We start from the raw sequence: 22150 nt of genomic DNA, 5'->3' as shown, positions 1-22150 counted from the left end.
CTGAAGTGAAGAGAGCGTTCTCAGACTTTTTTTTTTTTGGCACCGACAGAAACATTTATTTCTGTAAAAGATTCCATTTCCTTCCAGAAACGGTTCTTCCTGCGTGATTGACAGTAAGTGAGGCACGCCGTAACACCTGCTGCTGCGAAATTACCATTAATAACGATGAAATTCCAAGTTTGACAAACGGAATTAAGTTGTCATGTTTGCAATGATTAATTTATCTGTTACGGTGGAGGTCGATTCTCAAACCGAACGGGGAGAAAAAAAACTGTGGTTTCATCCGAGGACGGAAAAGCCCACCATCTCCGACAAACGGCGGGAACGAGGGAAGAGACGCAGTTGGCGCCAACTTCAACGCTTTTTCCTGAGGACACAATTTCTGCAATGCAAAATAGCAATTTAGATTATCGTCAGACCCGCAACAACACAAACTAATTAATTGGTTGCCTTCTAATTTGTTTTTTAATGCTTGCATGTTTTATGTTTTTGTTTGACGCTTGCTTGGCTCATCTTCTACTGGGAATCCTTTACTGGGAAACAAGCTGTATCTAATCTTACATTCATCTTTTCACCAAAGTCCCTCCAGCCGTCTTCCTCCCCTCTGAATCGCACCCCTCATCATCGATTCATTGCTTACGAAAGCAACAAAGTCCTCCCTTCCTTTTGTGTTTATTCTCGATTCTACTGTTCTTTAGTTTTGTGATTAGTTTGCAGTTGTAGCAGAACCGTCATTTTTACAGAAAAGGGTTCTGAATAAAATGAATTGGATTCCTGTAAAGTGATTCTTTTTTTTTTCAGGCATTGAGACGAGACAAAAAAATCAAAAATCAAAATTCCCACCATCCATCACTACATGCCTACATTGGAGCTGCTCCCCTGGCATCCTCCCCCAAACAGAACACATGCCACCCCCACAGTCCCAGGACGGAGGGGCTTGGGCTGGAGGGCAGCGACGGTGACTTTGGGTCGTGCAGCTGGCTCTGGCTCAGGCATTGCGAGATTTGGAGATAGATGACAGAGGTTATTGCTGACCCGCGTCCAGACGCAGCCGCCCCCACACGACAGCTCGCTGAGCGTTAAACAGATGCTGTGATGCTCTGGTGTCGAGAATGAAGCGGCGCTGAAAGGTTGCACGGCTGGTTTGAATGCAACGCGAGGTGCCGGACGTATCTGACGTTTTACGAGTACCCTAACTGTAAAGATATTCATGCCGTAAACCGTGGAGCCCGGCTCCAACCAGCTAGCATAGCATCCTGCATCATTCAAAAAGGGATCAAGCAAAACCTGATTCCCATCATGCAGTTTTCTGCATAATGATGCCTATTAAGACTCACTAGGAATCAACATGTGATCCTAACTGACTGTAATGGCTGCTTTGTTTCATGAAAAGAAGTCTGAACCTTCCTCCGGGCCGGGTCCATCCGTCTGTTCAGTAAAATGCATTTAATAATGATCCTCTTCCTTTAACTGTCACAACTTTATTTCCCCCGATGACAACAAAGCTTTTTTTCTGTAAACGTTGTGAGCAGCGCTCGTTCTCTCTCACTCTTCCTTCTCTTCAATCTGAGCAACTGTCTGCACTCTGAGGGGGTCTTACCCGTCGTTGAGCCGGACCAGAATGGACCGGTAGAGCTGGTGCTGAGGGCTGTTGGACTCTGGGCCACACGGGTGGATGAATGGGTGAACGGCTGCCAGAACAAACCCCTGCTGGTAAAGCTCCTGCAGCTGGCTGGGCAGCTCTCGCACCGACGAGAGACGCAGCGTGGACGTCCCACCTGGGGAAACAGGAAGAGGACGCGTGAGACGGCTAACGGCTAACGGCGCAGGCAGGCCGCTGATCAAACACAGCGAAGGAGAAAGTGACTTTAAATTCACGAGGATGGACATTTGTGTATTTCTTATCCGTCAGCTGTGATAGCAGTGTTTGTCTGCTTTAACTTATCCCCCCCCCCCTCAGACTCTATTGTCGTTTGCCATCTTCGTCCCTGCACCGGCCACAATATGCTTCTTGTTAATGACTGTAAGTCTTTTTCTTCAACACAAATAAGCCTCTTTTCCACCAAGTGCGACATCGACGGGATGTAAAAGCCCTTCAGTGAGATCATGCATTTCGTCTTCGTGCAGCTTTCAGAGCGGCGCAGCTAGAATTACCCGATCCAATCAGCTTCAGGACTCTGAACCAACAAAAGGAAGCCGCATGAGAAATATTTTCCACTGCCGTCCTCAGCGTCTGAACTATTTCTGTCACACAAATGAAAATGCAAATGAGGGGAATGCAAATCTTTTTCCGCAGCCGTTGGCCTCTTTTTGGATTTCATCCGTTTGTCTGACGCGTGTGGTCCACATTATTGGAGGAGGTCTCCGGTACGCCAAAATTATAATTACGCCAAACAGCAAAACTGAGACCGAGCTGGCCCCGGACTGGCAGACAAGAGGGAAAATTGCTTTGGGAGGAAGAAAGAAGAAGAAGCTGATGATGATGATTTGCAATTCAGATACCAACGCAGACTTTAGAGTCATCTCCAGTTTGTTTTGGCAATTAGCATCAAGCTTTTCATTCCAACCCCTCAACCTAGGAGTTAATACGAGTGGCCCAAAATCCAATCAGAGCTGATTGTGTTCTGTACCCTGACTCGGCTTAGCGCCGCTAAACGGTCCAAGCACAGCGGACATGTGTTCAAAACACAATCAGCGAGCGGCCAGGTGTGTTTTAACAAGTCATCTGGAGGTGTGTGCGACAGGAAAAGAGTGTGAAACATCCTTGTTGCTTTGGATATATGCTACGGCTAAAGTGGCCAAGCTTCGGCTAGCTCCAAATCGTCTTCCCATCTTCCCATCAACCCCCCCCCCCACCTCCTACCTCCCGTTTCGTCCAAAGGGAAGCCGCAGCCGCCGGCCTCTGGTGACAGCGGGGAGCGTCAAGCTGTGTTGCAGCGAGACGCACACAGCTTCTGTCAGACGACATCAGTCAGTCAGGAGTGGGACGGGAGAGAGGTTCAGGTTCAGAGACGGGAGCAGCAAAGACAAGCCAGAAGAAGAAAGAACAGAGAGAGAGATTTAGAGCCGCGGTGATGGAGATTGTTCTAGGCCCCCGGATGTGTGACGGCCGGGAGCCCAGGGGCACGCCGAACGAGGCGACATGTACTGTAGGCCAGGCAGCTGGGGCACGTGGGAGGGCGGCGAGACAAAGAGCTGGATGCGGAACACCAGACCACAGAAGGAGCGAGGGGGGGGGGGGGGGGGAGGCCTGCGAGAGCTGTCACAAGACGTGGGAAATGCCGCTTCGGCTAATTAGAGTCGATGAGGCTCCACGAAACAAAAGGTTCACGTCCAAGTAGAGAAGTTCAGGCGGAGGTCAGAGGGAAGGCGAGGGGGGGAGAACACCGGCAGCACGACGCCGGGGTGATCGTGTATCTGCTCGGCACAACACTAACTTATAAATAAGGACATTATAATGTGTGGCACGGCTGGAAAAGCTGCGTTTCAAGGTTTACGACGGATTAGTCCACGTGTAAAACCTGGAAACGCAATGCTGCGCGTTGTTGGTACCGATCCATTCTGGATGTGAATGTTCGGCGCTGCAGCATGGAGCCCCCCTGAGGAAATGTGACTGTAATCATCCTGCATTCACACGACCGTCGCTTTAGTCACGTGAAACCATCTCCGGTTTCCGTTCAGAATCAGAAGTTGCTCCTTCGACGGTTTTCCCGGGACAGAACACCAGAGCGGTTTGGGCCAAAGTCGTGTTGCTCATCCCTCCAGACGCCAAACGGCACGCCGTCGTTCACCCCGACCGTTGTTGCTTGTTGGCTGTTAATATCTAGTTATGTGATTGGATTTCTAATTAGATTTGTGTCTTTCCAGAATCTGGAAGTGATTACAGTTCCTCGGGAACGTCATTATTATAATCCTTACGTTGTATTCCAATATATGCATGACATTCCCGTAGCATGCTCTCAGCGGGCCGCACGGCACCACCGGGAAGGGAACGGAGGAAAACAAATTATAATAATAAAGGAAGGATTTCTGCAACAATAATGCAAGTGTCAATCTGGAAACGGCTCCTGTGATGTAGATAGAGAGAGAGAGAGAGAAAGAGCCGAATCAGTTCAGATCCCCGGCTCGTCCTCACAGGCACAAATCCAGAGGTTCATTGTGAAACTATGAAAGAAGCAGAAGAGGAAGAAGGGAAGAGAGAGAGAGAGAAAGAGAGAAATGGTATTCTGTCCCCGCAGGGAAAAGGGAATGTTTCGGACAAAAATACTCCAGATTTCTCAATCACACTCCATCCTGCTGCGCCACAATGCAGGAGCTTTAGAAGTTAAAAGGCACGGAGGGGCTGACACAAAGAAATAGGGAGCCATCAGGAAACGGGTGAAACGTATTCACCCTCTTCTCCTTGCTCCTCCTTCCTCCCTCCTCCCCAATCCTCCGTTAGAAGTGGAATTAATCCGTCTGTGATGTGTGATTTGGTATGTTTTTTTTTCCGGCTTCCTTACAAATTCGTTTTGGTGCTAAATGAACATCCCCCCCCAGAGGGATGCTACAGCATGATGGGGTGATTCATAAGGCGGCGGCTATTAAGTCAAAAATAAAACCGTCTTTAAGAGCCCTCGGTTGAGATGAGTAAATAAGGAATGCTTTCAATTAGGCGGTGGGAACACAGCCGCCGGTGTCGTCCTAAATTGGCTTTAATTGCTGTGTGAGCCGCTAATAATCCCAACCAGAGGCTTTTAAATACGCAGACTGTACATTTATCAGAATTCTTTTTATTTATCATGCCGTCCCCAGAGCGAAGCGTTGCACCGCCGACGCGCTTTTGTGAGGATGTTTACTGTGGATATATGCCCCCGAAACGGCAAAGAGAATCTGTTTGTTTGTGCAGATGAGAGCAAATTAGCTGCTGTAACTGCCATGTGCAAGTGTCAGTGTTGATGTTTTACTCTGAGAATAGTTAGGCCCTTGCAGGAGTCTGTGCTTGATCAGACAGGCAATCTGGTAAACTTTACATGGGAAACCGGCAGCCAATTACTTCATCGCCTCTTTGTGTTTACCCCGAGAGTAAATTCTCGCACGTATCAACAGAGAAGAGCCCTAGACTCACAGGGACTCAGGAACAAATCACTTCGTGACAAATAACGACAAAGACAGAGGCTTCTGGCTGACAACCAACAAATTGGTTTTCTGGAAAATTGTGTTAGCTGCCATTAAACACGGAGGATCGGTGTGTGTGTGTGTGTGTGTCTGAACATTACACATGTGGAAATGCACTGGAGCAACTTAAAATGAATGACATGGGTTCTGGTTTTCATCCTCTGGATCCTGTCCCGATTAGTTTTTCGGCATCTTTTTCCACTCAAGAAACAAACAGTGGGTTTCTTTGTGGATTTATTGATGCTTTAAATGAATAAAAAGTCGAGAACCATCTCATTAGAACGTCCATTAACAGCCGTTCTCCAGGTTCCGGTTGGATCGCGCGACCTTCTGAAGCACCGGAGTACGTTTTAAGGTTCAGGGGTGAACTTTGAATCGCAGCCGAACATCTCCGAGAGACCGGTGGAGAACATTTACAAATCAGCGGCAGCGTGAGCAAACTCCATCTGCTGAAGGAAGACCGTGAAACGAGACAGAAAGCTCCAGATGGACGCCGCAGTCGGATCGGCTCAGAAGCAGCTCCCGGTTTGAACCATCCGACGAAAAGCATACGGAGCCGCAGAATGTGACGCACTCGTGAAACAAAAGAGGGGATGTTATTTAATAAGACGACAAATAGCACAGAGATTTCAGAAGGAACTGCAGCAACCTCGACATGCTGTGAGGAACGAGACGGTGAGAGAACGCGGCAGCGTGAACAAGCCCGTCTGGATCCGCGTTCAGACTGAAGGTGCCAACAAGCAGCTTGAATATGCACACAGGAGGGAGTTCATCTAAGGAGCAGAATAAATATTGAACACGCATTCCATTTCTTTCTCCCGTGCTGACCTGCCACGCACATGTAGCCGACTCACAACGTAGCATTAGCAGCTGCCCTCCTAAAGTACATGCTACTTCATTCATCGAGAGATCAGGAGCTAATGATGCAACTGGAAGGAAGAGAGGAACAAGAAGAAGAACCCGAATACTTGTATCTGCTGCCATTGTGACAGCGGGAAGCCCGTGGAAGTGGTCGCCTCTTTCTCGTTTGCATTTACATGTTGGTGCGCCAAGTCTGGAGACAACGAAAAAGCTTCTCCCTTAAGTGCAGACTGGAAGCAGCTTCGACTGCGTTGCAGAAAGACTAGAGCTGGAGTCGCATGCAGACAGACTGGCCCAGGACCCGGGAAGCAGTTTGTTAGATTGCCTGCCTGAGGTAGAATTCTAGTCAGCCCGTGATCACACATGGATTAGGAAGAAGTAGACGGGACTTAAACGCGTCTGAAATCACATCCTTCGTATGTCTGAGGCTCCTCCTCCGTTTTTTAGGCTTGGATGGCTCGCCGGTTTAAGACGTGCCGGGTTAATGGCAGCAAGGAAGCTGTAAGGCTAACTGATCAGTTTGTGTTTTCCTCATTTGATCAAGCGCTTCCTGTCTATTGAATAAGAATGAGGCCTCCTGGACGCTCGGGGAACTTTCTGTGGATACATCTCAGTTCCTATGAATAATAAAAGCCAAAGTATCCTGCTTCTGGCACCGGTTCACGTCCTCTTTCAAACCCCGCTGCCATGTAAGCACCTCTGGGCTGCAGCCCGCCGCACTTCCATCACTCAGCACACTTAAGAATAAATGAGTAAATATGAAATTAATAAGCTGCAAGATTGGACCAACGGGGTTCTGCACACAGCTCCATGGGCCGCCTCTGGGAGACACGCGTCAGCCCCCATGCCTGAGGGGGGGGGAAGAGCCCGGCTTCTATTATCCCCTCGGTGCAGCCGATGTCTGATCCCGCTGTGCCGACCCGTCTAACGGCACATCCGGCAGCGCTGCCTCACCTCAGCGTGATTCAAGAACTGTTTGTTTCTGCTAAAAGTAACGACGCAATTAGCAGCTGACGCGCTCAAACTGGCGCTCCATCATTTTTATTTTTATTCGAATGAAATTAAGTTGATTATAATGCTGCAAGGACAGCGGCGAGGAAGTTCTCTATGACACAGCATGACCTGCTGCTTTTACGCGTGGACATCCTAATATTCACAAGACTAGAGCCCGAGACACCTCCAGCAACGGGACACACTCATTAAAACATCGCACCAAAGGCCCACAAGTTGTCAAAAACAACATTCGGTGATGAATATTTAAAATCATCTCCTTGTAATTGCTTCATTTCCCAAAGCATTTATTCTGCGACACCAGAACCTAAAGGAAAGGCTTGATAACAGCACTAAAATGTGAATCTACTGTAATTGGCCTTTGGAACTGAAAGCACCAGCCCACTCCCGTGTCTGCAGGAGTCATATCATTATTCAGTGTCCAATTAAAAATGGCCACCGTCTCCTCAGGAGCGCTCCCCCCTCCTGCGAGGACCACCCGCGGTGGCCTCGCCCAGCATCAGCAGTCCACCGTCACTCATTAGCCTTCATACCGGCTCAAAATGGAAATGCCGTCACTCCTCTGCCCTCCCCATTGTCTTTTTTTCCTCACCTATCCCCCTCAGACCTCTCTCACCCCGGTGCCACAGAAGGGGGGAGTTTTTCTGCTCGGCTCCTCCGCGTTTCCTTTATTTTTCCGATTCTGTTCTCTGCAGGGAATCTGCTCTTCTCTCGCTCAGTCTTGCTCTTACACTTCAATTTTCTGCGACCCCCCGACTCAACCCAAAACCTTTCTCTGTCTGTTCCCTAAACTATGTTGAGAGGAGCAAAACTCTCCTCTTAACCTCCTCTGAGTGTCTCTTTTATATACTTTCCTCTCATCTCTTCCCCTTCGCGTCGAGATGGCAACAGCAAGGCAACGTAAACATTGTTGCGATACTGAAATGGAACGGAAACGATGTGAACAAAAGCAACACGTAATGTAGTTCACAATAGCGATGTTTATTAATTAAACACTTCTTATGAACTTTGCACGCAACACATTATATGCTAATGATTGGTGATGAAAGATCAAAAATGTACCTAGAAATCAAACAATTTATTGATTTCTAGATGCCATTTTATTACATTTCTTTTCCTCGCTTCAAACATGTGATGTTTGCAACGTTATCTTAGGATTTGTTTGGGCCACTTTAATAAAATATAATCTGCAGCATGTCTACGTATCCTGATCTCTGTGTCTCCGTCTATAAATCTGAGGTCCAGGACGGCGCCATTAGCAGCCGCTCGGAGTGCAGCTCGGTCAAGTCCTGGGGCAGAAGATCTGCACCTTAATTACCCCTCTAATGACTGAGTGGGACATTATTTAGTCCATTCCCTTTGACTTCCCTGTTTGATCACTCATTCTCTCCCTGATTGGTGCATATACACACACATCAAGTCAGACGCTCGTTGGGTTCCAAAGACTTCATCAACACTAAACTGGTTAAAACTGGAACGCGATTTGAAAAACACAGATCACACTTTTTTATTTCTGTCCACAACGACATGTTTAAACAATTACCTCTAGCACAATAGATTTGTTTCTTCTCCTACCTCCTCTGTTATTTGGCAAACAACAAAACTGTATCACAGCCAAACTATGGTAAACAGCTGGAGCGACACAGCGGGACAACGCTCTGGTCCGTCTCCGATCACCTACGGGGGGCGGGGGGGGGGGTCAATAGAGCTGATTCACAACATAATTGTTCTCATGCGCTGCATTTCTAAGTTTGTGTTATGAGACAACACAAGAAGCAGGAACTAATCATTTGCTTGCAGGTAACAGATGCTACCTGTTACCGGGCAGAATGCAATCCCGCCGTCGTTAGCAGTTGCACTTACCCGTATATTGTTGTGTACTTACATGATCCCAGAAGCTGAACACAGACTTTAAATTCAACAAACACAAAGACTCTGAATGTGACTCAGGAGGTTTTCAGCGTTGTTTCGCCTAAACCCTGCCCCCCCCCCCCCCCCCGTGCATGTTAAAACGCCACGGCAGCATCTTCAGATGGATCCGCTCAGCAGGCAGTTTGCATTTTGTTCTTTTGCCGGAGCAATTCTCTCCATTTTTGTCCAAAACCAGATGCTGCCTTTCGGCTCATTTATGAATAATTGATTCCAAATGCATGTTTTCTGAAAACTAACAGATACGGAGTTACAACACAGCTACTGCAGGAAAACTCCGGGGGCAGTGTTGCCGTCACTCAAGCAAGCAAGAAGAAGAAGAAGAAGAAATGTCCACGAAAGTGACGAAGAGGATATCGGCACGTCACAAATCATTTAATGGCCTCATAGAACATTGTAACAATAATACCTCTTTTAGCATCCCTTTTGTTTTTGTTGTTGTTAGACTCTGACTCTTCGCCGCCACCTTGTGGGCGAGTCAGTATCGCCACAAAGTGCGTATGTGGGCGTTCGATCGACGCATCCTTCCTGCACAGATGGATTTAAAATAACTTTACTTTTGTGATAAATATTATTCAATTATTAAATGTAGTTATCTGGATTATAATTAACCCTTTAGTGTCAACGGAGGGTCTAGCCTGAGACAGAAAGCAGCCTGTCCTCTACGTTCTGGCAGCGCTCCGACACGCCACAGACTCCAGGCGGGTCTGGTTCAAATTGAGCAGCATCTGTTTCACAGAAAAATCCACACATCCCATAGACAAGCAGTTCGAGCAGACATGGTCACACTCATCCATTCGGGCCGTGTTCAAATGGACAACGGCCGCTGTTTGGACATAAAGCACATGATTTATTTTAATGAAGCCAACTCACTGGCACAGCAAAGTTCCTGACAGATGGTTCGGGCGAAAGAACAAAAAACACACGTGGAGTTAAACCCGGTGACGCCAGAGTATCAACCTGCTGGCGTAAAGAGTCTTTAAATGTGAAACTCCTGTGCAGCATTCTGTCGTTTCATAAGCCTTAAGACTCATGACTATTAATCAGACGGGCCTCTGTGGATCCCAATTCATTGTCTTACAGGTAGATGAAATTACATCCGCCGAACCAACCCAGCCTTTTGTTCTTTTCTAGCTATTCCAGGGCTTTGATCATGAACATCTGCTTCATTAACATTCATAGACTTTCTTTGCATGGTCCCGTCTCGTTTAATCACCTCCGTCTGCAGCATTAAGAAGCACCGTATCATATTTGACTCGTTTGAGGGTGGTCATTCAAACGGCGTGATATCTCAGCACATATTCCTGAGACTGGCGATGCTCGCTCCTTGTTCCTTCGCACCTCCACCTCTCATTCTCACAGTAACACTCAGGCCGATGGAATCGCGCCCGCCATGCTCCTGATCCTTTGTCAGATGCTGCGAGTGGACACCACAATCCCCGCCGCGCTAACAACGGAGGACAGAACTGTTCGATTCACAGAACCATGAGGTGTTTTATGAAACAGGTTCCAACCACGAATGCTACTCGGGGAAACAACAAAAAAATGAACCATGTTATCAGAATACTATTGATTTCTTTTATCCACCATCTTGGTCTGATGTTCTTCGAGGCATCACCAGAATGAAAACGAAGCCTGGAGTTGACTGGGTTCACAAATTTTTGCTTCTACTGAACACACGCGAGACAAATCTGAAGTACATCTCCTACATCTGGACAGTTCTTTTTGTGGGTGGTCATTTCCAGTGCTATTGTCATATGTACCCAATAACACCAATGTGGACCTGCTGATTTCAGACGGCACGCTGTGCCTCCCAAACCACCTCCTTTTTGAGGAGATCTTTATAAACTGCTGCTTCTCCACCTCCTAAATTAGCCTCGCGCTGCTTTACAGCAGTAAAGCTCCTTTTCTTCCTGACAATCATTCCTCTGCAATTTGCGATGTTGGCGATTCGTGAATTCACGCTGCCGTCTTGCCATTAAGGTAACGGGCACAAACGCTTTAAAGTGGAGAAACAACAGGAAGAAAATGGTAATTGGAGAAATGTTGGAGCAACTGGCCCGAGGCAAAAATTCAAAAAGCCAACTCTTATCCGGACACGCGAGGGGAATCTGGAGACGGGAAGTGAATGAGACACGTTTTGTCTGTCGGCGTCTCTTGTTAAGATGCCCTTGAGCAAGGCGCTTGGCAGCCGACTGCTCAGTTGGAGCTGCTGTGAAAACACACAGTAGCTTTTCCAGGAAAATGAAGGCAAAAACAAATAGCTTGGATCGCCGGTTAAACGTTAATGCAATTGGATTCTCCCCGTCTAGACAGACCATTTAAGGCTGGTTGAGCAAATGCCTAAATACACGTCTCTCTCGATCTTTATCCCGAGTGCCAGTGGAAGCTTTTACTGGAGGAAGGTAAGCCGAATCCATCCGCTAGAACGGCGTATTATGAAGGCGCGTGGCTAAACGAACAGGCGCCGGATGTCTTAATGGCAGAAAACTACCTAGAAATTGTTCAGCCAGTAAAAAAATAGGTTTATATATAGAAATAAAAGAGTAGCGCGTCTCCGTTTCATTCTCTCGGTCCCTTTCCTTCAGAAACTGCCTCCATCACCAGCCTTTCAGGCTGACAGGAGGCCTCCAGAGTGCGTTTGTCCGCTCGACGCCACCTCCTCTGCTGACAGCCCTCAGTTGCTTGGAGACGCCGCTTGAGAGACAAGCTGTGGTAAATGAGCAGGTTGTTGATCAAAGACAACGGCGTCTCCGCCGCCGCGTTTTCATCGCTGGAACACTCACACTGCTCCGACTTCCTGTGCTGCGCTACTTACAAGTTGCACGATTATTCCACACGCTGCTCCCCGACACTAGACTCCTGATGAAAATCACATTGAAATCGTTTTCGGCTCAGACATTCCAGCTTGATTGGGGGCATTTCTTCCATTAGCATTGCAAAGGAGCGCGGACTTGAATGTTAAAATACGGGGTTCTGCGATGATTAAGTTCCCCGACAGGATTGGCGTGCTCGAGTGGCACCGTGGGTCTGCCGTTAAATACTGTGTGCCGTTAATTGTGCTGCATAATTTACTCTGAACACACAACAACAGCGTCCTAATTGTTGTCACCTTGTTTACCTTTCCGAGATGGAAAATAATCACTGAAATTCATGAATGTTTCGCTCATTTTTAAGAGCAGGCCGTCTCCAAATCTTAACAAACCTTTTTATCGTCGACCTCTGTGTGAAAGAAGCTGAAAGGTCGGTCAGGACAATGAAGCATCTTTAAATAAACAAACCGATTCATCTTTATTATGGCTGAATGATAGCTTTCGTGTTAACATATATATGCTAATGCTCAGGGCTTCTGCGTGTCGGTTATAGATTTAAGAAGCTATCCTGCACAGCAAGTAGCGAAAACAGCTGCAGCAGAAGCAAAACTCAGCATGAGAGTTAAGTATGGGAGTGTTGGTGTGCAGCGGAATAATCGCATGTGTGTCAAGGTTGAAGTAAACACAGCTGACGCGCGCACACACACACACACACACACACACGTTTTGACAGCCTCAACCTCGGCTCCTTGACATTCATCCTGTTCACGTGCTGAAACGTCTGAGCGGTTCAGGCCTCTTCATTTACTACCAGACCTCGCTTGTCACATCAGACACTCAGCTAACATGGGCGTGAAGAGAAGGTCAAAGGTCACGATTTATTCCTGGATGCGTTGTGCTCTCTGGATAAAGGACCATAGGAAACATCTGGGATCTGGTGGACATCTAAGACAGACTTGCACCGTTACTCTGGTTGTAGGTCAGAGCCTGTCTTCTATCTTGTGGACTATGAAACCTGAACCTGTTTATTAGCAGTTAATATGCTAACAATGGTAAGTTGAAACATGAAACAGTCAAAGACAAAGAGCGACTGCTTATTAATCAGTGAACAGAAGTCAATCAATATGGTCGTTAAGTGTTACTGAGAATCAGATGGAAGATCTCCTTAACCTCCGAGTGCAACGCGCGCCTCCTTTAGAGACTCCTGCAACCAACTGTTCATCGGTTTCACACGTACAAGAGGAGGCGCCAACCTAAATATAACAGCAAAGTGTGAAACGCTTCCAGGCATGCAAACTGCCGCCGACTGAGGAAGGCTGCAGCTCTCGTGACACGATCTCTGCAGAACAGAGCTGTTGAGCGTTGGTCTCTGGGCCCAGAGGCTCGGATCCGACGTCCCGAGACTGCAGCCACATCACTGTCAACCTATAGTGCGACCACGTTTGCCTACATATAGCAGCAAATAGATATACAGACTTAAACGCTTGTTCATAAGATGAAGATTCCGATTTAAATTCATTTCCTTCAGTCTCACGGCCGTCAAAATGAAACCAAACGTCTGAAACATAAGCAGATTGAATTCTGTTTTCATTTAGCGTCTCTCTAGAGTCAGAGATGTCTGACTAATGGTAACCTTAAGACATTTAAGAAATGCGTTTTACAGGAATTTGCGAATAGGAAAACTAAATTTCCCGGTAAGTGCACCTTTTAATGTCAAACATCCATCACTGCGGATGCGGACGTCAACAACCGGGAACGTCGTTGTTGGGATGTTTCAGTCTCGAACAAGTAGCTGACCTTAAAGCAGCGGCGTGCACCACTGGAAAAAATGTGTGTTTGAATAATCCCAATTCAGGCAAAGGTGGAAGAATGGAAGCAGGGGGGGGGGGGGGGGGTCCAGTGGGAACCAGAGAGTGAGCGTATGCTAATGGCACACAGTGCTAATCCATCACCCAGTCACTTTAGAAGTAATTAAACCAAATTATATCCGGCCCCCGCACTCACACCTTAATCTCCCACCAGATGGGGGCCCCGCTGAGCAACAGGTGGCTTCAGACAAGCCTGCATCCCACCACTGTTATTCGGAATAATCGGTGGCCCCAAAGAAACAGACACCAAGAGAAACACGGAGTGGAGGTGCAATCACGACGGAGTGAGCGTAGGTAGGATATCTATTCCATAATTAACCACCTGCTGCGCTCTCTGACTCCCGTGTTTGTCTTTTCTCTGCGACTAGAACAACAGACTGAAGGCGAGGCGAGTAAAAATGTCTGCTTCACATCCTCACATAAAGGCCGCACCTGCAGCTAACTTCCACTTTGCACTGCTCAAACTCAAAATTGTGTTTTTGTAGTTTTGAAGATTCTGTGAGTTTAATTAGAAGCTCTTTGTGTTCCCTCTGCAGAGATTCTCAGACCGATCATCAACGTCTTTCTGTGGCACCAAAACAAGTTTCGGGTGTTTGAGAAACAGTTTTCCTGTTCAAAAATGTAAGGTTTTTTATGCGTGTTGACACACACACCACTCGGCATTTCCCGTGTCTCTCTTCAATCACCGCAAATTTGTAACACCCACAAATCACGTTCTGCAACCTGCGAGAAAACTGACCCCAACAGGATCCGGTTTTTGAATGCCACCGATTGATTTTGCATGCTTAAAATGGTTTCGGGAAAGTTGTGAGTCCACGCTCGTAAGACTTAAATCACATTTAGGGTCTGGAAGGCGAGAGCAAACGGCTAGTTTAGCATCATTGCGGCTACAGAGAAAGTCTCCTTCGCTTTTCTCATCAGAACGTCTTGGCTTTGTCTCTTCTACATATTGCTGCCGTTAGCTTCCCCCGGAAAACCAGAGCGGGTAGAACCTTCCTGGGGGGGGCGTTGCAGCGGAAAGGAGACTCACTCACTCTGACAATTCAAGCTAACAAGCAAAAAAGACTTCAAGCACGCTTCTGAGAAATGCCCGGCTTCAGAGTGGCGTGAAGGGGCTCGCGTCACTTCGGAGGGTTCGGAAGCTTCAGCCGGAGCTGATTATTGGGAGTCGGGATAGAGCCGAGGAGAAGGACGACCGGAACAAGAGCTCGCTCAACTTTTTTAAATAGCCGATTCGTGACTCGCGTCAACGGAAGAACACCGAGAGGACTTCTAAAATCGCTGATCAATAAAAGAATCGTTTACTGATCGCCTTTATACTGCATTAAAGTATCAACGCACTAAATCTGATATCTCTTCTTATTCCAATGAAGAGGAGGGCTGCTGAATAATGACACCATTTCTGATGAAATGATTTTTTTTTTAAATGCTCCTCTTAGACAGGATGTTTGACGTTATTTGTACTGTAATACATGCTACTGTGTGACTGTACTTGTACTCTAACATTCTATCTAATAAATATATTCATCATCATTAACGGCTGCGGGCGACTTCGAGTGGCGTCAATCATTCTTGCTGTTCATCGCTGTTGTATTTTTTCTGTAATTGCTAAATTTCAGGTTGTGACACGTTTCCTGAATTGTTATCTCGGCATGCGTCCCGCTCCTCCTCGGACAGGACGTTGACTTTTACAGGAGGAGAAACGTGTAACTTTGAACAGCGGGGAAAGGCGCCTGAGAATTTCATTATCGAGTTCTTCACCGCGTCCACATACCCGCCGTGGGAAGAAAACTCATAACTCCTTTCGTTCCCACTTCAGCCGAGCGATCACATGCTTCCAATATGAGCAGAGAAAATTGTCAGAGCTCTGGAGCTCATGAGATCTTTCGCCCGTCCTGCAGGAATGCAGAGTTCGCATCTTCTTGGAGTTGAAAGCAAACTCTACTTCAGCTCACCAAGCAGTGGCGACATCCGGGCTCGCACGCACGTTTGCGTCTCAAGCATCGTCTGTTTTGCTTTGATAACGCGCTGTGACCGCCCATTCTGCAGGAAGTGAGGTCGAGGCTGAGGTGACTTCCTGTGCATTCTGCCTGTGCGGCCTCGGGAGCATCTAACAATAGCCGTGGCCACAAAACAGATCCTCTTTTTCTCTCCGCGCACATAAATACAACTGTTCCTCTCCGGGAGGCGCCATCAGGCCCCGCCTGAGGCCCGGTGGAGGTGTTTTGTTAAATTTAGATTGTTTGTTCCTCTGCTGTGGAGGCCCTGATTGGATTTCAACACAATCAATACCGGTGTATTGGATCTGAGTGAGATTGCAATAAAAGCCCATAAAGCTTTGAGAGCACGTTGGAGCGTATCGTCTGTCAGGCGGGCAGAAAGGCCGCAGAAGCCACGCTGGAATAGGCGATAAAAAAAGGCAAACACACCTAACGGGTAGACAAACCAACACGGATCCAAACATCGAGGTTCTGACACTAAAAAAAGAACACGCCGTGTGTACACACACAAGGCTTAGGTACCAGGCAGTATCTTAGTTTCTCATTTCCTCTCTTTTCAACACTCATACTCACTTACTCATCTAATGACACACTGGCTCTCCACCCACAACCAGCATCCACGTCTCAAACATAACCCAGGAGCCTCGGGATGGGCTACTTTACTGAAGCACCAGGAGGAGGATGACGAGGAATCTCAGCCATATCAAAGGAATCCACCTTTAGGATTTACCATTAACTTTAAGATGTGTCTGGATTTTTGTCCCAGAGTCTCTGATCATCTGTCTTATATTCCCAACGTCTTACGCAGCCACTGCAACGCTCTCACTATGCCTGCCTGAACCAAATAACGAGAGCATTTCTCAACGCGAGGAATCTGCTGCACCACACACACCAATGGCAAACTGGAAATTGAGTTAAGTTAACTACAATAATAAAGGATTCAGACACAGGAAAGAACCTGAATTGAATACGAAGCATGACAAGGGAAGCTAATCCTGAACATACCGCTGAGCGACAGAGAAAGGGAGAGAGAAAGGGAGAGCGTGCGGAAGGAGGTGGAAGGAAGTGAGCCGTTTCCTGTTACTGCAAACTTTGTCAGCAGTTAAGGCCATTTGAAGTTTTGACGAATGGAACCTGCAGAGCTCCTGCTCTGTCGCACGCCTGAAACGCCGCTCAGAAATCTTTGTCTCAGCAAAAGATGGCTCAGCATTTTGCTGCCTGCAGGCTGAGAAGAATACGAGCGGCATCCACTTAGCATGCCGCTAACAACGGAGAAAGCATCACTTTCCTGCTTCACTTTCTCACGCAATCAGAAACACATTTCTCGTGGAGCTCGCTTCAGCCTGCATCACATTTACAGCGGCGCTTTGATTTGAGCGCTGCAGCCACACCTTGTGCAGCAGGAATATAATGAAAGACTGATGTAAAAACCAGCTGACCGTGGATCTAGTCTTCAATGTCATCCCCCCCTTCAATAACCACGATTCCATTCCACCTCTGAAGCCGAGAAGCCGGGGGATAAAACCCACCCAAGGACTAATCTTCACTTGGAAAGCAACTCCGGGCGGCGTGGCGTTCCCCGCTGACCTCTCCGGCAACTCGTTCTTCTATCTGAGCGGGATGAGGGGTGGAGGGCCGCTCCTTCGTCAGTCACCTGCCACCACAGCCACTGCTCATTAACAAGGGGGCTCGGGGCTCTGGGGGGTTTTGCATTTAAATGATGTGTCGAGCTTCTGAGATGAAATCAAACAGTGTGTGTGTATGTGTGAGTATGTGTGTGTAGGCCTCACACGTTTGCTCAGAAGCTGCAATGTCAAGGACGACACCTTTATATTTTCCGCCCCGCCTGCAGAGGAGATGCGATGTACTCGACGTGTTTTAAATTTCTTCTTTCCTCCTGACAATCGTTACCAAAAATCACGCTGTGGGAACACAGACTCACATCTTCCCTGATTGTGTTGTGCTCGTATTGTGCGACGAAATGGCTTCTTTCCACGCCGTCTAACGCGGCAACGGTGAGGTCGTTTCTCGGCTCCCCGTAGGGTCATGATCTCCGTGTGCGTTTTGTTCGTCTGCAGCTCGTCCTGAGGCGATTGAACGGCAGCGGCGTGACCATGAAGTTGAAACGCACACTCCGAAATGATGCGCAGCAACAGCGGGCAACGACCCAACCGCGAGTTAACACTGATATTTAGTGCAAAACGAGGTTTATTGCATTCAGCTTTTCAGCGATTTACTCTCGCTTTCATCACTGCTTCTGCACTGAAAGGTGTTATTTTTGTACATTTGGTGGCGGGCTACTAGCCTGCAGGGCCATTATGGTGGCAATTGCAGAACGCTGAGATCTAACAGTCGAGCAAGAAATTACTGCTAACATTACTCACAGTGCGGTCGCCATAGAGACGTGAACATCATGAGGTCTTATTTGCCAAGAAGAGAGGTGAAGCAAAAAAAAACTTAAAAGCCTTCATTTTTGCACCCTCTTAAAAAGTGCTTCCGCTTCCACTGCATCTGCCACGCGATTAAATTCAAAAAGGCTTTTCTCTTATCATGCAAATGAGACAGTTACACTGATCGCGATTCCTGAATTAGATATTAACAGAAACTAAAAACGGAAAAAAAACAACAGCTTCTCGTTTGCACTTGTCAGAGATCGTATCTAATGCAGCTTTCTGTTTCACAAGATCAAACAAGTACGGACTGTTACTACTTAAAAAAGCACTTAATCATAATCATCACATCCTCTGCTACATGATAATATGATATATGACATATTTTTAGAACGGGCTATGATGTGAAGAGTTTCTTTGTTTCAACCGGCCCTCAAGATGTGACAGAAATATGTGAGGGAAGCAGAGACGACCGAGGCGACAACAAAGCCTGAATCTAGATCGGGATTAAGAACATGGTTCCAAGTTCTTCTGCAATCAAAATACAAGCAGCGCAATGAGCAAGCAGTCTGACCATAAGCAAACTGAAATGAAATTGTGAAATGCATCTTTATCACGACTCACGGCTGCTCCTCCTATATCGACTCTCTACTCCCAGTTTCAGCTACGAGGACAATGAAATTGCTCGCCACGCCATATTTTTGGCACATCCGACAGAATGAAGAAGACGGCTCCAAGGAGCTGGGACAGAAAAATCAAAGGCTTTTCTTTTTTTCTTCATATATAATGCTATTAAAGCGGATAATGGGCACGTTCTGAGGAACGGAGTGGTCGGAGCAGAGGATCGTGAATGTACCTGCAGGGCGTGGTTGTGCAGCGCCTTAAATGTGATTTACAGAATTTTAAACTGCAGGTTTCTGTCAGCAAGGACGCAGGCGAGGAGCATGAAGAGAGGACGTTCTAGTTCCTAAACTTCCAGGCATATTTTGAATAACTGTAAAAGATTTAAGCGGAGAGACGGAAGCAGGTGTAGAGGGAGCTCCGGTATTAAATCTGGGAGAAAATCAAAGCGGGAATTAAAAGCTTGAGATCCATTTGAGACAGGATGCGTCTGATCTTATTCCTAAACCTAGGGAAACCGGACTAGACGAGATTACAGACACGGCACTCAAAGGACAAAAAAACCACTCCAATATGATAGTGAGCTTCTTGGCAGTGGAGCGATGTCTGCGCTGCCCACAGCTCCACCGCAGACTACTTTCACATGCATAATCTCCGACTGCGTGTTAAATATTTTACAGGTTCATTGTAGAAAGACCAGAGACACGAATCATTACCTGCACTTACACACCTGCTACAAAGTAATTACAGCTCGCAGCAACATGCTAACCTTTCGGCCTGAAAAGCTGATGATGCTGCTTTCACAGACCGCTTCCCAAACTTAATGTGGTCCTATGGGAAGGAGGCACGTGCACACACACACACACACAATCTAGAAGACGAGCAACGGAGAAACAGAGACTTAGCGTTACTGACAGTGACAGAGAGACAAAGCAGGAGGAAAGTGATTACATTAAGTACCGACCCCCACCATTAGACAATGCTTGACGTTAATAATATGGCCACGAGCCAAAGACACAGACAGTTAGCCAAGCAGGGAGGCACCAGCCGAGCTCCAGCCGAGCTCCAGCCCGCCCCTACGGCTCCGCCTTGATGCCTGTCTGACTGAGGTCGGAACAGGCCGGCCGGCCCCCAGACCCCCACCGTCCTCGGCTCCTTCATCCATCCAGTCCAGTCAGCCTGACAAACTAATGGAGACTAATCAACTGCCAGGGCGAGCCCGCCGCGCACTACATCCCCCAGCTTCCCGAACCCTCCCCCCTCCTCAGCCGCCGCCACCATCATTTGAGCTATAACTGTCATGAGCAGAAATAACAGAGTGATGGCTATGTATAGCATCCTGATTGGTGTAGCATGTATTACAACCCAATGTAATACAAAAACAACCACACAAGTTAAAACTGACCTCAATGCTAACGTTTACCTTGATGCAAACACACATTAGCACGTCTACAGGCACATTAATATTCCCACAAGTGCATTACATGCTGTCGGTCTCAGGAAGCAAGGCTCGCTTCCTATCCCACACACACACACACACACACACACACACACACACACCTCTGGCTGAGGGGTGTGCGTGTTTGTGGGAATCCTATCTTTGAGAAGGGAACGGATTCAGTTCCATATTTTTATGCAAAGCACAGCAAATCAGTTCGGCTGTCAGCAACCCCGGGTCAGTGAGGTCCACGAGGTCAGACCGGTATCTCACCACCTGAAACACAGCAAAACTACCTTCAACTTAGTTTTGTGAGGATAAAAACTTGTGACCTTGGTCCAACAACAACAGCAAAAAAAAAAAAAAAAAGAGTATCTTTCCCAGCAGGCCACCCTTTACTTTGTTTGCACTCTGTGCCATACATAATTAATGGCCACCAGCAGGATGTTTGGCGTAGACCGGGCTGGAAAATTCTATATTATTAGCACAACGTGAAAGCATGAGCGACTAATCGTCAGAAAATAAATTACAACAGGGGCTGCTACGCAGGGAGCAGGCGCTAATTAGCACTCCATCATTACAATACAATCCTGATTAAAATTACAGCCTGTGTGCCGTTACTCCACGTGTGACCGATCTGCATTTAAATCTGAGCTTTTTGAGGAGGATGCAGATTTTCAGAGGGAGAATAGACCGATCAGACTGGAGGCAGAATCAGGTAAATGCTGCAGCAATAGTGCGGATCAGTCCCTTATAAATCGTGTGTCTTATTCACATTGAGCTGCAATAAAAACAGGAATTCCAAGCAGATTTATTGATGCTGCTTCTAAGCAAATGAGTTCTTACCATCTTTGCCAATGAGGAAGTCCAGGTAGCGGTAGGTGTAGGCCACGCCCACCTTGGTCTCCACCTGTGGTCTCTTCAGGGTGGAGTAGATCTTTCCTGGACTGCTCTCCTCCGACGTCGGCTTCATCTTACGCAGCCCGCAGCCCATGGCTCCGCAGTGCGTCTGATTCTCTGCACGAACCCTGCAGACGGGACAGCGTGACGGAGGGAGCACGGGTTAGCATGTATGAGAGAACATCAGAAAAAGGTGTCGCGTTTACAAAACAAAGTACTTTTAGTTCAGATTTTAACCCGTAGTGAAGTATTTCTAGTGTTGCACTAGTATTTTTTATTGAGGTAAAGGATGTCGAATATTTTGTCACAAATGGCATACACAGTATGAAAGCAAACATTCACGCGCTCAGACTTCCTTGACCCCTGAGAGATATGAAGAGGAAAACCAATAAAGAAAATGATGCCAGATAAGCATGTAAATAAATAAATAAATAAGCTTCATTTTTCTCGGGGTTCCTCGCCCTTGTTCCCAAGGAGACCAGATTAACTGAGACCAGCGTGGAGGAAGAGGAGGCCTGACAGTCTGTAACAGTAATGCCGCCTCTCTCCAACGGCTGCATCTGGAAGCGGACGGCATCCTGTTGGGTGGCGGTGATTAAACTCATGGAGGGAGGGATGGATGGATGGATGGATGGATGGATGGGGTGCCCCCCCCCCCCCTTGCACCTTGGCTGATGAGGAACCCTCTATTATGCTCCTTTCTAATTACAGAGCGTCTATGCCTAGGGTCTAGGCTGGAGACTGCAAATCCGAGCCAACGGACGACAGGACAGGAAGTGAGGAGGGGTGGAGGTTCGGTATGCAGGAAGGAGTGGGTTGCTGTATAGGAAACGAGCAGACGGGCTCTGCTAATGGGGTGAAAGGCAAGAATGGAAAAGGTGAGAATCAATCAAGGGAGAAAAGGGAAATGGGGGCGGCCGGGTTGTGGATTGTTCATCAGAATGGGGGGCGGGGGGTGAAGTTGGTAATGCAGGGCAAATAGAATCTGGAAAGCAAAAAGAGCATGCAATTAGTGTGCATTGAAAAGAAAGGGATGATGAATCCACAACGAGAGAGGAAGAGGGAGCAATGAGGCATTCATCACGGTTGTCATGAAAGCCAATGTTTCCAGCAGCACTTACATGGACATCTACGTTGGGCTTTATGAATTTCAACGTGCAAT

General features: G+C 47.4%; 1 protein-coding gene across 1 annotated transcript in view; it reads right to left on the bottom strand.

Annotated features, from left to right (window-relative positions):
• Nucleotides 1–21112, bottom strand: part of LOC137917755 (raftlin) — a 52381-nt gene extending 31269 nt beyond the window's left edge. The window contains exons 1-2 of the mRNA XM_068760481.1: nt 20935–21112; nt 1601–1778 (exon numbers count right to left, since the gene is read on the bottom strand). Coding sequence (XP_068616582.1) covers nt 1601–1778; nt 20935–21082 — 326 coding nt within the window. The 5' untranslated portion in view covers nt 21083–21112. The remainder of the gene's footprint in view (nt 1–1600; nt 1779–20934) is intronic.
• Between the last annotated feature and the right edge of the window lie 1038 nt (nt 21113–22150).

This window comes from Brachionichthys hirsutus, chromosome 3 (assembly GCF_040956055.1).
Source record: "Brachionichthys hirsutus isolate HB-005 chromosome 3, CSIRO-AGI_Bhir_v1, whole genome shotgun sequence".
Taxonomy (NCBI): domain Eukaryota; kingdom Metazoa; phylum Chordata; class Actinopteri; order Lophiiformes; family Brachionichthyidae; genus Brachionichthys; species Brachionichthys hirsutus.
Note: the sequence above shows the minus strand (reverse complement) of the source record. Positions and strands in the feature narration are given on the sequence as shown.